Consider the following 13,928-nt stretch of genomic DNA (forward strand, 5'->3'; position numbering starts at 1 on the left):
CATGTGAAGTCAAAAGATGAAAAAGTCAATGGAGGAAGAAAGAAAGAACCGATTCAACTGCAAGATAGTAATGGTGTATTGCTTCTTTCCGACAGAAACTCAAACACTTCCAGCACAAGTAGTGTGTCCGTCACGATACACCCATTTCACACTGTGTGTCCGACACTCTGATCCCTGTCGCCATTGCAAAATTCACGAAAATGCCACTCTTCTCTCACAGTCACCGCCCCTCACCCTCTCTTCCCACCTCCTACTCCTCCAAACCCCTGAAGCCCCAAAAACTCAATTCTGCCCCTCCCTCCTCCCGCCTCCCCCTGCCCATTCTCGTCTTTTCACTCCTCTGCTTCCTTTTCGGCCTTACCGGCACAATCTTCGCCGTCTCCACTCTCCGCCGCCCCAGACCCGTGCCCGTCTTCCGATGCGGCCGATCCGAAGACACTTTCCGGGCATTCTACACGGCCTCCAGTTCTCGGCAGCTCGGAGATCATGGGGGCATGGTGGAGCGCCCTAAGGTTATTGGGTTCGTCGGAATCCAGACCGGGTTCGGCTCCGCTGATCGCCGGGCAGCCCTGCGGAGTACTTGGTTTCCTTCCGACCCAGATGGACTTTTGAGGTATCTGACTTCTTTCTTCAGCTAAATCATTGAAATGTGGGTTATGATCATATTTTATTGGTTGTATAAGCGTTTGAAATCATTGATGGGTTTTGCATATGATTATTGGTTGTTAATCTGAATTTTCATAATGCTTTCCATTTAAGTTAGTTAAAATAGTTATGTGGTAACATTTAGGAATTTTCGGTTAGAGGTTAATGGAATTTTATAACTTTTTTTTTTTTTTTTTTTGATAGGTAATGGAATTTTATAACATAAAATATTGAGTTGTAGTAACTCACTGAAAAGGGAAGAATTAGTATATGCTGTGTTGCCTTATCTTATAAAAATTTAAAGATTTATCTTGGAAAAATCTTTGCAAGAAGAATACGTAGGCTAGAGTTTTGGATGGTAGCTTCTTAGAGAGTACTAGGCCTCCTTAACAACAAGAGTTGTTGAGCTAAATTTCATAGATGATTTTATTAATTCCATGGCTCGTCTTAAATGGACTTACATGATGATAATGAGATAGCAATACTAATCCTAAGATAACAATGATAACAATTATAATCCAAAATCTGATAATAAAGACGAGCCAAATAGTCGATCCTCCCAGCTTGCATATCTTCTCTATTCAGCTAGCCATGAAAGAAGAAAGAGTTCCCACTGATCTTTACTTCCTCATCCAGGCAAGACTCCGAGCCCATAACATCATCCCCTATTAAAGTTGACATTGTCCTTATGGTCAAAAGAAAGGAACCAAAGCTAAAATCTTCTAACTTATCCCAAGTGGCTGTATCAGGAGAATAACCTTGCAAATGGAATAGAAGTTCTTCATCTATTGGGTTGCCACCTTTGTCCAAGACTATTTGTGGGAAGAGGTCATGGTCCTCTTCATGCATGAGGGATTCTGCTTAGCTCTTCTAATTCAATAACAAGAGATCTCTTGTTATTGAAAATGGAGGGTCAAGTTTAAAGTCTCTTATTTTATCATGGAGGAGGTGGCTTTTTAAATGAAACTAATAGACATCTCTCAAACGGCATTTGCACAATGTCTTCCTCCTCTTGTTCTTCCTTTTCTTCTAACATTCACTGAGTTTTAATGGCTCAACAGGCAGCATTTTTGGTGCCCTTGTTAACACTTGTTCTACAAGTATTAAGTAATCGCAACAGCCCCATACTGTTGACGGAGGGTGAGCTTGGGGTTGGGGTATGCTTGGTCTGCCCTTGAAGAATTATGGCTGCACAGAGCATGTGCGGATATATAAGCCCCACATAGGTCACATGCTAGCTACCCTCTCACCCCTCTCACCATCTTCATGTTCTTTTTCTGCCCCTATAACTCTCCCAACTCCTTTGTTTCGCATGGCCCAAAACAGAGATGAACAGAGGAGCTGTTGTGGCTGTGAATGCACACACTATGTGTGTGCTGACTCAATAATTAAGATATGGTAAAAAACACAAGGACATACTTATGAATGAGACCCTTGAAGACTTCGTTCATGAGATAGTGGAATGTGGATGGGGCGTTGGTAAGCCAAATGGCATGACGCGAAACTCGTAGGGTGCATGATGTGTTCTGAATGCAGTCTTCTCAATGTCATGCAGGTTCATTCATATTTGATGATAGCCAGACCAGAGATCCATTTTTTTTAAAAAAAAAAAAAATGGGCCCCATGCAGCTCATCAATGATTGGTGTAGGAAATTTATTCTTAAGCTTGATTTGGTTCAAGGCCTGATAATCGATGCAAAGCCTCCAAAACCCATCATGCTTTTTACCAATAGGACAGGGGATGAATATGGGCTGGTATTGGGCTGAACGACTCCAGACTTTAGAACATCAGAAACTAGGGGTCTGTTTGGGAAAATTTTCAAAAATAGTGTTCATTTCTCAAATGCTGAACGAGTCCGGACTCTAGATGCTGCATTGTGGCTTTCAATAAATCATGTTTGTATTGGGTGAACCTTTTCCCATGTTGGTTGGAACTAGTTTTTGTATAAAAGATATATGTTGTCACATTTCTGTCATTGCACTTTAACCATGAATTACTAATTTATCGTGGAGGGATATAATAAATTTATAATGTGATCCAATGGAACTGTTTCATTGCTATCGGGCACAGGTTTCTTGCCTCTTTCTGTTGTAACTCACTATTCCATTCTTCTTTCTCGTTTCATTTATCAACTTTTATGGTTTTACCATTTCTGCAATTACATATTCACCTCGTTTACACTTTTTGTAGATTGGAACAAGCTACTGGTTTAGCTTTTAGGTTTGTAATTGGACTATCGAAAAATGCAAAAAAGATGGCAGAGCTTCATGAAGAGGTGGAGAAGTACAGAGATTTCATGCTTATTGATGTTGTGGAGGAATATTCAAAGCTTCCATACAAATCGTAAGAGTTGTCTACTTGTACTAGTCCTAATGTTGCTAGCTTGATATTCTTGGCAGCTTATGTGTGATTGCCTTTTCCCCTGCTTTGTAGGCTGGCATTTTTCAAAGCAGCTTTTGAACATTTTGAAGCAGATTATTATGTCAAAGCTGATGATGACATTTATTTACGCCCAGGTACATTGAAGTGCACATTGATGCTTTAGCTAGTCTTATAGATTGCAATGTAATGCTGTTCCTGTAATTTGTCAGATCGGCTATCAACTCTTCTTGCTAAGGAGCGAACACATTCACCGACTTACATTGGATGCATGAAGAAAGGACCAGTGATAACTGACCCTAAAAATAAATGGTATTTGGTTTTTTCAAATTGTTTCAAAATTTTGGCTTTGTGATCGCTTAATTGCTTTCATGAAATACATGTCTTTTGATGCTTCACAATTTACCAGAGGATTTCTAATCACTAAAATTTCAGGTATGAGAAATCCGGACATCTGATTGGAAATGAATACTTTTTACATGCTTATGGTCCTATATATGTTCTTTCTGCAGAGGTGGTAGCTTCACTGGCAGCTGCTAGAAATAACAGGTTCATAAATTTTTCCCTTTATTCTTCTCTTTTTATTACTTGTTATTTTCTCTTTGCCAGTCATTAGATTGTGGTTTTACAATTAACTTTTTCCTGGATAAAATTTGTCCTTAACATATGACGTAAGGCACAATTCTTGAAAATCAATAGATCAGTTTGCTTTGCTGGTGGAGTTTTTTAATCTCTTGATTCCTTTACATCTAGTAATTTCTGGCTTTTCTTGTAATGCATCCAAGCAAATTTCATTGTCCATCAAATAGATTGTCTACTTGATTGCAATAAATCGAGTAAAAGATTGTTCAAATTGACAATCATGATTAACAATTAATAATTCCAGTTATAACCAGGGCAAAGCTTTGAAAGAAAAAATTTGGACCAGAGCCAATATGTTTATCTTGAAATTGTATAATTTATCCCATTATTCCCCATAATTTCACACTCTTGATGTCATATTTAAGAAAAATTTTCTTTGATGCCAGCATATTGTTGACTGATATAAACAATTTGGTCTATATGGTTATTTAGATTTGATGTGTATAACTTTTCTATTATTAGTTAAGGGGTGAGTAAGACATGCTAAGCTAATGAGTTATGAATTGATGGTTAGTGTTTGACCAAAGTCCACCAACTTCCTTTATAAAACTGACAAGGAGGGTACTAACTGGGTTTCTTTGAAGGTGTTGCTGAAAACTGAACACCGCCTGAACCATTTTGTGATTTCTAATGCTCTAGATCTCCTACAGCTACAATTCTTTTATGATTTACTGGGTTTCTAATATACTTGGCATGGAAAAATGAGAAAGTGTACTTACAAAAAAAAAGAAGCAATCAGCGTATGCATCACAATCAGTCATCATTTCTGAGAAGCGTCATCTCTCTCTTGCTGACCAACTTTTCCCTCCTCTGCTTCTTTTCTTAGTTTTGTATGTTTGTGTGTATATATAGATCTATAGCCTTTAGGGGCCCATTTCTTATGCATACTTGCTTTATGAATTACTTACCAAAAAAGAAAAAATAACTGAACTAGTAAATTACCAACATCAATCTATCCTACTGAAGCATGAAGTCATATGAATCTTAATGGCATTCATTCATTCTGTTAAATTACCTTGGTCCTTAGAATAACTTGTAGAATCAAACATTACTATGTCCATTTCTTCTCTCTCTCACTGGAATTTCTTTATTTGTGTTAGTTATACCACGGCAATATCATCTATACAACTCTTTAAACTGTAATGTTTTTCTGTGGTTATATTCTGCTTACTGGATGCAATTTCTAGCCTTCAGTTTGAGGATACTTAGCAATGAGGATGTCACAATTGGGTCATGGATGCTTGCAATGAATGTCCATCATGAGGATAACAAGGCAATATGTGACCCTCGATGCACACCTACATCTATTGCAGTGTGGGACATCCCAAAATGTTCAGGTAAATCTACTCTTCAGGACCTTATGCTATTAGTCCATTTCTATACCCAATTCCTAACTTCATGTACTAGTTTAAAGCCTTATGTTTGGTAACTCATACTTAAATGCTGAAATTTGAAAAGCCTTACTACAATATCTCAACAGAAGTGAGACTGCTGCAAAGTTAAAAGTGTAATTAGCTTTGGTTTAAACACAAGCCTCGCAGTATGAGATCGATTTATTTCATGTTATATATAAGAATGTTATTTCAAGATAAGAATGTTATAGACGTCTTGCTCTGAGCTGTTTCTTTTTATTGTCTTTACCATGTTGTAACACCTTGGCCTTCACCCTGGAAAAGTTGATCACTTACTGCAATTATTCAGATCTGGAAAGCACAGTAATGTTTTTTCCTGGTCTTAAAAAGAGGATTTGTTAATCTGCATCTAAATATATCTCTCCCATTGGATATCACCCACTCTGAGTTACTTGTCTAACTGTGTAGTTATCCCAGAGGATTTGAACCGCATTGCAAACGATAACGCAAATTGGCACTTGTTTATTGAACTTGGTTTTCCAAGTCTTTTTGATTTACCTGTACATTGTGCTCAAAAATATGAAAACTGTTGAAAATATTCAGGTTTATGCGACCCAGCTACAAGGTTGAAGGAGCTTCACGAGATTAGTATGTGCTCCAAAAGTCCAACCTTGCCTCCTGATGACAGATAGAGCCTGTCTGGCATGAAATCACACTCTACTGTCTCTACATGCTGGAAATACAGGAAGATCTACTTGCTTAACTGGGACTTTTTGTCTCGTAGAGAAAAAAATAGGTCTTTGAAGCTACCTTCTGAAGACACGACATCTCCTTTAGTAGCCTTCCATCAATGCTTGTTGTGCAAGCAATGTACTCTTATTGAACTTCCCCCATGACATCTTCCTTGGATGATTCCACTCGTTAATGTACAGCACCAGTGAATGGTAAGGTGTCAGTACCAAAAGAATATATGATTAAGATTGTGGTTACCACTTTGCGCAGACAACTGGATTTGAAGATTGATAAGGTGTGTGTGTGTTTGTATGCACCTGATTATGATGCCTTTGGATTGCAATGTTGGTTGGAGTTGTCAAGTAATCTTCGATGAGTAATTCTATTTATAGTAGACTTCTGTATAACTGCTATACAACCGGATAGTGTGGCAGTAAAATCAACTTTTGGGTCAACACAAAAACAAGAGTTGATCTAAGAATTGATTTTTACTACCACCTTATCCAGTTATATAGCAGTTGTACTTGAGTATACTAAATAGTAAATAGCCTTGCTCATCTTTGATTCATGTTATAATTTTAACTGTTTAAGGTATGCATTTGAATGGCACATGAAAATGGAAATTGTTACACTGTATATTTTGTTGTTTCCATGGCATAAAATTTAATTCGATGCGAAGAACAAGTTAATTAATTAGGAGCTAATAAGCTTTCATAAGGATTATCCTTGCAACTGCAAGGCAGAGCATTCACATTGGCCTCAACAAATTAGCATTTTAGCTATTTTAACTAGCAATGTAACAAAAAATGCTCCACATTCGGCTCAACAAAATGACTAGGGATTTGTTCAGTTGCTCTAGTGCTCAACAAATTTGATGAGCATTGTAGCTCAGCAAATCCTTATTTATATTAATACTAAAAGTAATTTTGCTCTCTCTTCCTTGGAAATACGAAAAATAAATAAATAAATAATATTTTAAATATAAAAGTGAAAGTGAATAGTTGAAAGGTTAAGCGGGATGTAGGTGATTTGTGAAAGGTTGAGCTGGATGTAGGTGATTTGAAAAAGTTGACAGCTAAAATAAAAAAAATGTATTTGTTAAGAATATCATAAAATTGAATTTTTATATTGAATTTTCCCCCCAACTCTCCTCCTTGGTAACCACCCATTGGCTCTCCTCCCAATGGTCTTTTTGGTCTAGCTTGGGAGTGTTTTATTATGATTATGTATACCCTTAAACGCTAAGCATTTTTTGGATTTTTGTTTAAGAAATAGAACTTTTAAGTCAAAAAAATATTTTTTGGGATAAGCTTTATTTTATAGATTTTGTTAAAAGTATGTTTTGGTCATTTTTTGACTTTTTAGACCCCTAAAATCGTTTTCAATTTTTTTTTTTATCAAACTGATACTTTTTTTCTCAAACAAACTTTTTGAGCGTTAAATGTACTTTTAGGCCCTTCAAACACACACACAAACAGACTCTTAGTGCCACTTTGTTACATGTTTTAGGTTTAAGTACTTAATTAAGTTGTCTTGTATTATTTATGTTTAGACTTGAGGTTGCTAGTATTATGAACATGAGTGTAACACCCCAAAATTAAATTATTACGATAAGAATGATATGAGACAAACTAAAATATCCTCCATAATGTCATTAAGGATCATCAATACAAACTTAAAGCTTCCAAAGAGAAATACTACAATATTTAACTTCTATTTAATCTACATAGCCTGATAATACAAGCCATTTGTTCAGCATCTTCATCTCAGCAAAATATTTAACTCTACAATCTGGCAATCTTACTAATTCGTAAAAGACCGAAGTGTTTCACAAGTTGAAAAGTAACTGCGTAATTCTACAGCTTAATAAGTAAATTATTACATAACTTGTTATATGATAAGCCTTAGGTATCAAAACGTATTATGTAAACTTTGATAATTGAGAATGTCATGGCTTTTACACAATTAAGAGGTGTTGCCTCTATTATTATGCTGATAGAAAAATTTTGGCTTATTTTGAGATAGAGCAAACATAATTCTAGGAACAATTCACAATATGACTTAATGTAGAAATCATGTAAGTGTGAATTTTGTAACTAAATGTACACCGTCGTAACTTTTCTCCATATGGTTTGTTCAAGCTCTTAGCCCCTTCTCAATAAAATTGACGCTTTCTCGAAAGACTAGTAATACAATATCAGTGATTCAAATATTGCCGCATATTGTCAATTACTAATAACCCGACCATGTCAAACCACATACATGATAATCACATTGGCATTGGCCGAGGGTGGCTGGTGGCCCACCCCTACCAGGAGTTTCCCTTTTATTAAAAAAGAATTATTATTATTTTTTTAATAAAATTTAAAAATATTATTTTTATGTTAAAATTTAATCCAAATAAATAAGTTGCACAGAGGTATACCAAATTCTCACTATTTGTTTTTCAAATATGTAGGTCTGGAGACTGGAGCTAGGAGCTACGGACAAATCAGCAATAAATATTTTCAGAATTAAAACCGGAAGCTTTTTTTTGCCATTTGGAGAACTTCATTAAAGACAAAGTTTTGGCTGTAATACATCTCGTCACCTCCCTTTCAAGTTTCAACTCCTTCATATATATATATAAACGTTATTTCTCCTTTCAGTCTTCACACTCACTCGCTTGCTTTCCGTCACCGTCATCATTATCGACGACGTCGTTGTTTTCACTGACGTGTTTTGCCGACAGTACGGAGGGCAAGAGCGAGAGTTGTGGGGCGTCGCTGTCGGACTCGGCGTCGACGGTGATGGCCGGCATTGAGTATGTGGGTTCGGCGGTGAAGATGGGGTCGCCGGAGAACGGGGTTTGTGGGGTTGTGGAGGGAGGAGGGTGTAATTATGAGGTGGGAGTAGGGGAGAGCGTGGACGACTGTGATGGAGAGGAGTTGGATGATAATGATGATGATGATGATGAGTGGCTGGGAAGTCTGCTCAGCTGGGACCCACCGCAGGTTGATGATCATTGCCGTTGATGGCCTACGAGTCCTAGGTTCCATTTTCAGGCCCTATTATGGGCCCCACTTTTGTTTCTCATTGTAGTTTCCGAAATGCTTTTCCACGGATCTGCAACCACACGTGCTGTGTAAGAAAAATTGTTTATTCTCTCTCTCAATCTCATATATATATATAAAAATTATATTTACTTTTTTAACTAATAAGATGATTAAGATTACATTTGAGAGGTTTAAAATTTTTTTTAATACTTAAAAAATTTGTTTGAAGAAAAAAGTATTCGTTTGGTAAAAAAATTAACAACGCACGCACTTTTAGCAAAAGCTTAAAAATTAAACTTTTGCCCTAAAACTTTTTTGGACTTAAAAACTCTATTTATCAAACGTAATCTCAAACATGCTCTAAGCAATTTGTAATAATTTTCCAATTTTTCAAATATTTCAATGCTCTCTCAAATCATCATTGGTTTCAATGTCCTTGTTTGATTAAAAAAAAACTACTTATAAAAATACAAAAGAAAAAATCATTTTTGATACAATAGGGAGATATTATTACAACCCCACGGGTAGTTTGGGGGAACATTACTAACAATTAAAAGTTGAAAAGGACAACTTTTCTGTGGAGTTGAAAAGGACAGCAACAGCAACGGGGCCTCCCTCCATTGCTGCTGCTGTGTTTTGAGTTCTTTTCTGTTACTTTGTGTAACTTCCTGTAATTTTCTTTGGCTTTGTAGCTTAGTTTTTATCCCAATCTGTTTGGTCTTCAGACTCTTTGTTTGTGGAGTGGATCTTTTTTTTTTTTTTTTTTTTTTGGTTTCCTCTTGGAAACTTTTTTTCCACAGTTACTTCTCATCTAAATCTTCATGGTTTTTTAAGGAGCCTGTTTAGATGTTTGATAGGGGTTTTCGAACTCTCGATGGTAGCATCCATCACCAGTATGCACTGCGCTAGGGGTTTTCTCGGGCTGTATTCGCATCTTTCTTTTACGTTTCTGATCTCATTCCTGTTTTTTGAGATCAGGCCGGTTGGGATTTTAGCTAGCTTCTTTGTTTTCCTTTCTGTTCTCCCTGTATTCCTCTTTGTTTGAATGAACGTTGGTTTGTTACAAAAAAAAAAAAGAAGTTGAAAAGGACATTTCAAATTGTTTGGTAGGAGATCAGAGTAAATGTACTTGATGATGATTGTTTTTTTTTTTTTTTGCAAGTATGATGATATTTGTTAGTTATATGTATCTCAAATAATGTCATACACATGATATTTAGGCTTAGATAGTTAGATTATTCATGAAATTCATTAGAAATAAAAATGGAACATTATAACTTTTGTATTGCTTTTCTTGTTTACAAATTCTCTTCCCTTTTCTAAAATACTGTTTGGCTAGTGATAAGGTAAATCTTATTTTCAGATTATACGAATTCCAATATCTATTTAAATTTGAGGAATCAATTGATTGAACATTGTATTTCAAGCCAATGGATTTGTAATAAGAAGAAACATACATGGCTGACCTCGTTTCGAAGATCACTCTAATGTTTAAGTCAATATTTTCTTAAAAAATAAAAGTTTAAATATTATTGTGCGAGGATAGAATAAATAGAATAGTTTCATATTTCCATTATCTCTTGTTTTCTTAACATCATGGCTATCTTTTCTCCACATGGGTCTAGCTAGGGAGTCCCCCTCTTTATGGACAATGCCTTAACTGATGTGGTGTTTGATTATTAATTCCGATAAATCACGTCTCATGCCATGTCTTGCTTTTCATCATGATATGGCTCTGAAATAATTTTAGACCCATAATGTTATGCATGAGTTGAAAAAAAAAAAAAATTACAATTTATGTAGTGCATGTAAATATATATGCCACGTGTTAATTTTTAAAAATATGTCTATGCATTTTGAAAAGGGCTTACTCATGAGACCATAATTAGACTTATCCTTAATAGCATATTCTAGATCCAATCCTTGTTAATCCTAACCAGTTAAATGTGAGTTATTTAAGAAAATATTTTGAAATAAAATTACTTGGGCATTGGGGACTACTATATGGCCATAGAGTGTATCTCTAGCGTTTTTGTAAAAAATTTCATGTACAAAAATAACTTTAAAATATTATTTTGTTTACTATGAATATTTTCATAATCTCTTTAAAATTGCACGTACACCATACGAACCATTAAGCCACTTATATATCTTTCTTGAGAGTAATATGGAAAAATAATGTTACTCATGCACGTACACTCTAAGCCTATTTATTTGGGTTTTGTCTAAAAATTAAGGGTTAAATATTTTCTTAGAACATGCGGTTTAAAGTAAAATCAAATGGGCTTCTCAATTTTAAGAAGTACTACGACCCAACTAAATCCCATTCATTGTTAGCATATTCTTCATGTTTACATTCTATTATTATAGGGATAGCGATTATTAATGGCTATGGATGCATCTTGTTGTGTCTGAACTTAATATTCATGAGTAAGATTGTGATAGTTATGACATTAGAGCCTTAGAACGAGTTGGTTTGAGGTTTAGTTAAGACTTTGGGTTGGAATGGGTTTTTGTCAGTACTCGAACGTTCGATGATAATACTGAACATTCAATGCCTATTTTGATCTGTTTTAGGGTATGCAACCTTCATTCTTAGCCTAAAAATCAGAGACTATATTAGACCATTTCACATATTTCGTGGTTAGAGTATACCAAAATATTTTTCAAATGATCAAGGTGAGTAAAACTCACACGGATCCTTCTTATTATGTTTTTTTTTCATAACATGATTGTTTTATGCATGTTTACAACTCACATAAAATACATTTTTAAATAATGTCAATTTATTTATTTATTATTATTTTTTTGTGAAAATAGGTGATGAAATATATTAGTTTTGTAAATGCATGCATGTAAAAGACAATGATGTTCGACTTGGTTTGTAATATTTTCCTATTTGAGTTGGTGTTTGGTCTTAGGCCAAAACATTTGATCATTATGTTTTTGTTATATTACGTTATGATGTTTTATAATTGCTCTGACATTTATTCATTGTGGGTATAATTAGTTATTAAAAGTGACAAATTTTTATAGTACATGACCTATAATAACAATAATTCATGCTATATCTATTATATTAGGAAAATAATTCATCTTTATTTCAGATGTTCTAATTGCAAAATTAAAATAATACTATAAAAAATAATAAAAATCAAGTTATACAAAATTTTTACTAACTTATACGAGTCAAGTTGAACCAAGTTTATACAAGTAAATATAACTTGTTTAATAATTAATCATAATTTTGTATTTACAATCGACTCGTTTATTAAACGAATTGATTTCAAGTCAAATTTATACTAATAGGTATCGAGCGAGTTTTCAAACGAACTTGTTTATTTATGACCCCGAGTTACTTCCCTTCCTACTAAGGACAAATCAACAATAAATATTTCCACTCATAAAATAAAAAATTCCAACTTCAAACAGTGAAACCATTTGGCTTATGGAGAATGAACAACCCCATAGACAAAGTTTTGGCTCTACCTCGGTGTCATCAACTTGATACCTCGGTTACTAGTACAACATAAAATTGACACGTCATCCTCCGCTAGCTACCCCTCCTACGCGGCAACCTCCATGCCAGCGTGACACCTCCATTTCTTTTTTCAGTCTTCACACTCACTCAGTAGCTTCCTCTGCTTATTCACTCCCCTTTCTCTCTCTCTCTTTCTCTCTCTCTCTCTCTCTCTCTCTCTCTCTCTATCTCCTATTCATGGCAGAACCTTCAAACCGGCCGCTCAAATCTGAAACCGCTGGCAGTCTCACAAGGAAGTTCAATGATCTGCTGACCGAGCTCGAGCGCGACGACGACGACAACATGTCGTCGTCGGAGTTCTCCATCAAAGAAGAGATGGTAGAGGAGGTCATGCAAGAGCTGCACAAGGAGATCAGTCCCTTTGCTTGCACCATACCCACAACATGGCCGGCCAGTTTCTCGTCGTCTTCGTCTTTATCGTCATCGTCGTCGTCGTCGTTTTCACTGACGCAGTTCGCCGACAGTGAGGGAAAGAGCGAGAGTTGCGGGCCGTCGGTGTCGGACTCGGCGTCGACGGTTATGGCCGGCATTGAGTTTATGGGGCCGGCGTTGAGGATGGGTTCGCCGGAGACTGGTTTTTGGGAGGGAGGAGGGTGTAATTATTATGGTGTAGGAGTAGGGGAGGGTTTTGGGGAGAGCCTGGACGGCTGTGATGGAGGGGAGTTGGATGATGAGTGGCTGGGAAGGCTTCTCCTCTGGGACCCACCTCTGCTTGATGATCAAAGCTAGCTATGCCACGCTGTCCTGTGGCCCTGCGATTTGTAGCTAGATAGGAAGGATCCGTACGGTACAGGCCCCATACAGGTTTCGGCGTTGCTTTTCTCCACTCATAGCCCGTAGGCAACCAAAACAATGTAAGAAATATTTAGTGACAAGTGTTTATTCCTTGTTTTTTCCGTTTTCTTTTGTTTTTGGGGGCTTTTTCTGTATTTGCCGATGCCAGGAAAACACTCAAACAAGTGTTTATTCTCTCTCTCTCTCTCTCTCTCTCTCTCTCTCTCAATATTCTATTTATAATTATTATTATTATTATTTTTTTCATATATAATCAATCACATGACACATAGGCTTAAATTATACGAGAAAATTTTCAAATTCTACAATTTTTTTTTTTAATTCAATAAATTGATGGTCCAAAAAAGGGAAAAGATGTAGTGGCGATCTCCATCAAGTCATAAAAAGAATGGTGATTTTGGTGGGGAGGAGTTGGTCTACTCTGGTAATTACTGGATAAGCGTGATAAGGATAATGTCATAATGATAATGATAATGATAATGATGGGTCCATTTAAATTGCTTAAAAATGTAGGCATTCTAAAATAAGAAATGAGTCCATTTATTTTGCCATATTTACTCGAGATATTGCTACCATACCACCATCATGCATGGCTGTCTTCTTTGTCTTATTATTATTATTATTATTTTCTTTTTTGGAATTATCGTGTATTGAGTTTGAGTGTTGCTTTTGTTTATGGTTTCAAGTTATGGCAAAAATGCAAGATGCCGTGTGATTAATTCATGTTTCTCAGCATGTGGCTCGTCCTTGCTTTGCCAATACTGCTTGGCATGAATATGACTTTTTTTTTTCTTTTATTATTATTA

General features: G+C 35.9%; 1 protein-coding gene across 2 annotated transcripts; it reads left to right on the top strand.

The window, feature by feature from the left end:
- Window positions 1–6,349, top strand: LOC132184448 (probable beta-1,3-galactosyltransferase 12). Of its 2 annotated transcripts, XM_059598089.1 has the most exons (7): window positions 3–613; window positions 2,837–2,989; window positions 3,080–3,162; window positions 3,238–3,337; window positions 3,461–3,574; window positions 4,862–5,004; window positions 5,623–6,349. In XM_059598089.1, exons 1-7 carry the CDS (start codon window positions 201–203, stop codon window positions 5,709–5,711), a joined length of 1,095 nt encoding a protein of 364 aa, XP_059454072.1. In that variant the 5' UTR covers window positions 3–200; the 3' UTR covers window positions 5,712–6,349. The 2 variants fall into 2 exon arrangements, with proteins under 2 accessions (XP_059454073.1, XP_059454072.1); XM_059598090.1 differs by lacking the exon at window positions 5,623–6,349 and having other exon boundaries at window positions 1–613; window positions 4,855–4,975.
- The last annotated feature ends 7,579 nt before the right edge of the window (window positions 6,350–13,928 follow it).

This window comes from Corylus avellana, chromosome ca6 (assembly GCF_901000735.1).
Source record: "Corylus avellana chromosome ca6, CavTom2PMs-1.0".
In the NCBI taxonomy this organism is placed as follows: domain Eukaryota; kingdom Viridiplantae; phylum Streptophyta; class Magnoliopsida; order Fagales; family Betulaceae; genus Corylus; species Corylus avellana.

Bases quoted from the DNA above. Each gene is read 5' to 3' on its own strand.
- LOC132184448 (XM_059598089.1), top strand. From the start codon at position 201: ATGCCACTCTTCTCTCACAGTCACCGCCCCTCACCCTCTCTTCCCACC. The intron at 2,990-3,079 runs GTAAGAGTTGTC...CCTGCTTTGTAG, and splicing joins TCAAAGCTTCCATACAAATC to GCTGGCATTTTTCAAAGCAG. The intron at 3,575-4,861 runs GTTCATAAATTT...TCTAGCCTTCAG, and splicing joins GCAGCTGCTAGAAATAACAG to TTTGAGGATACTTAGCAATG.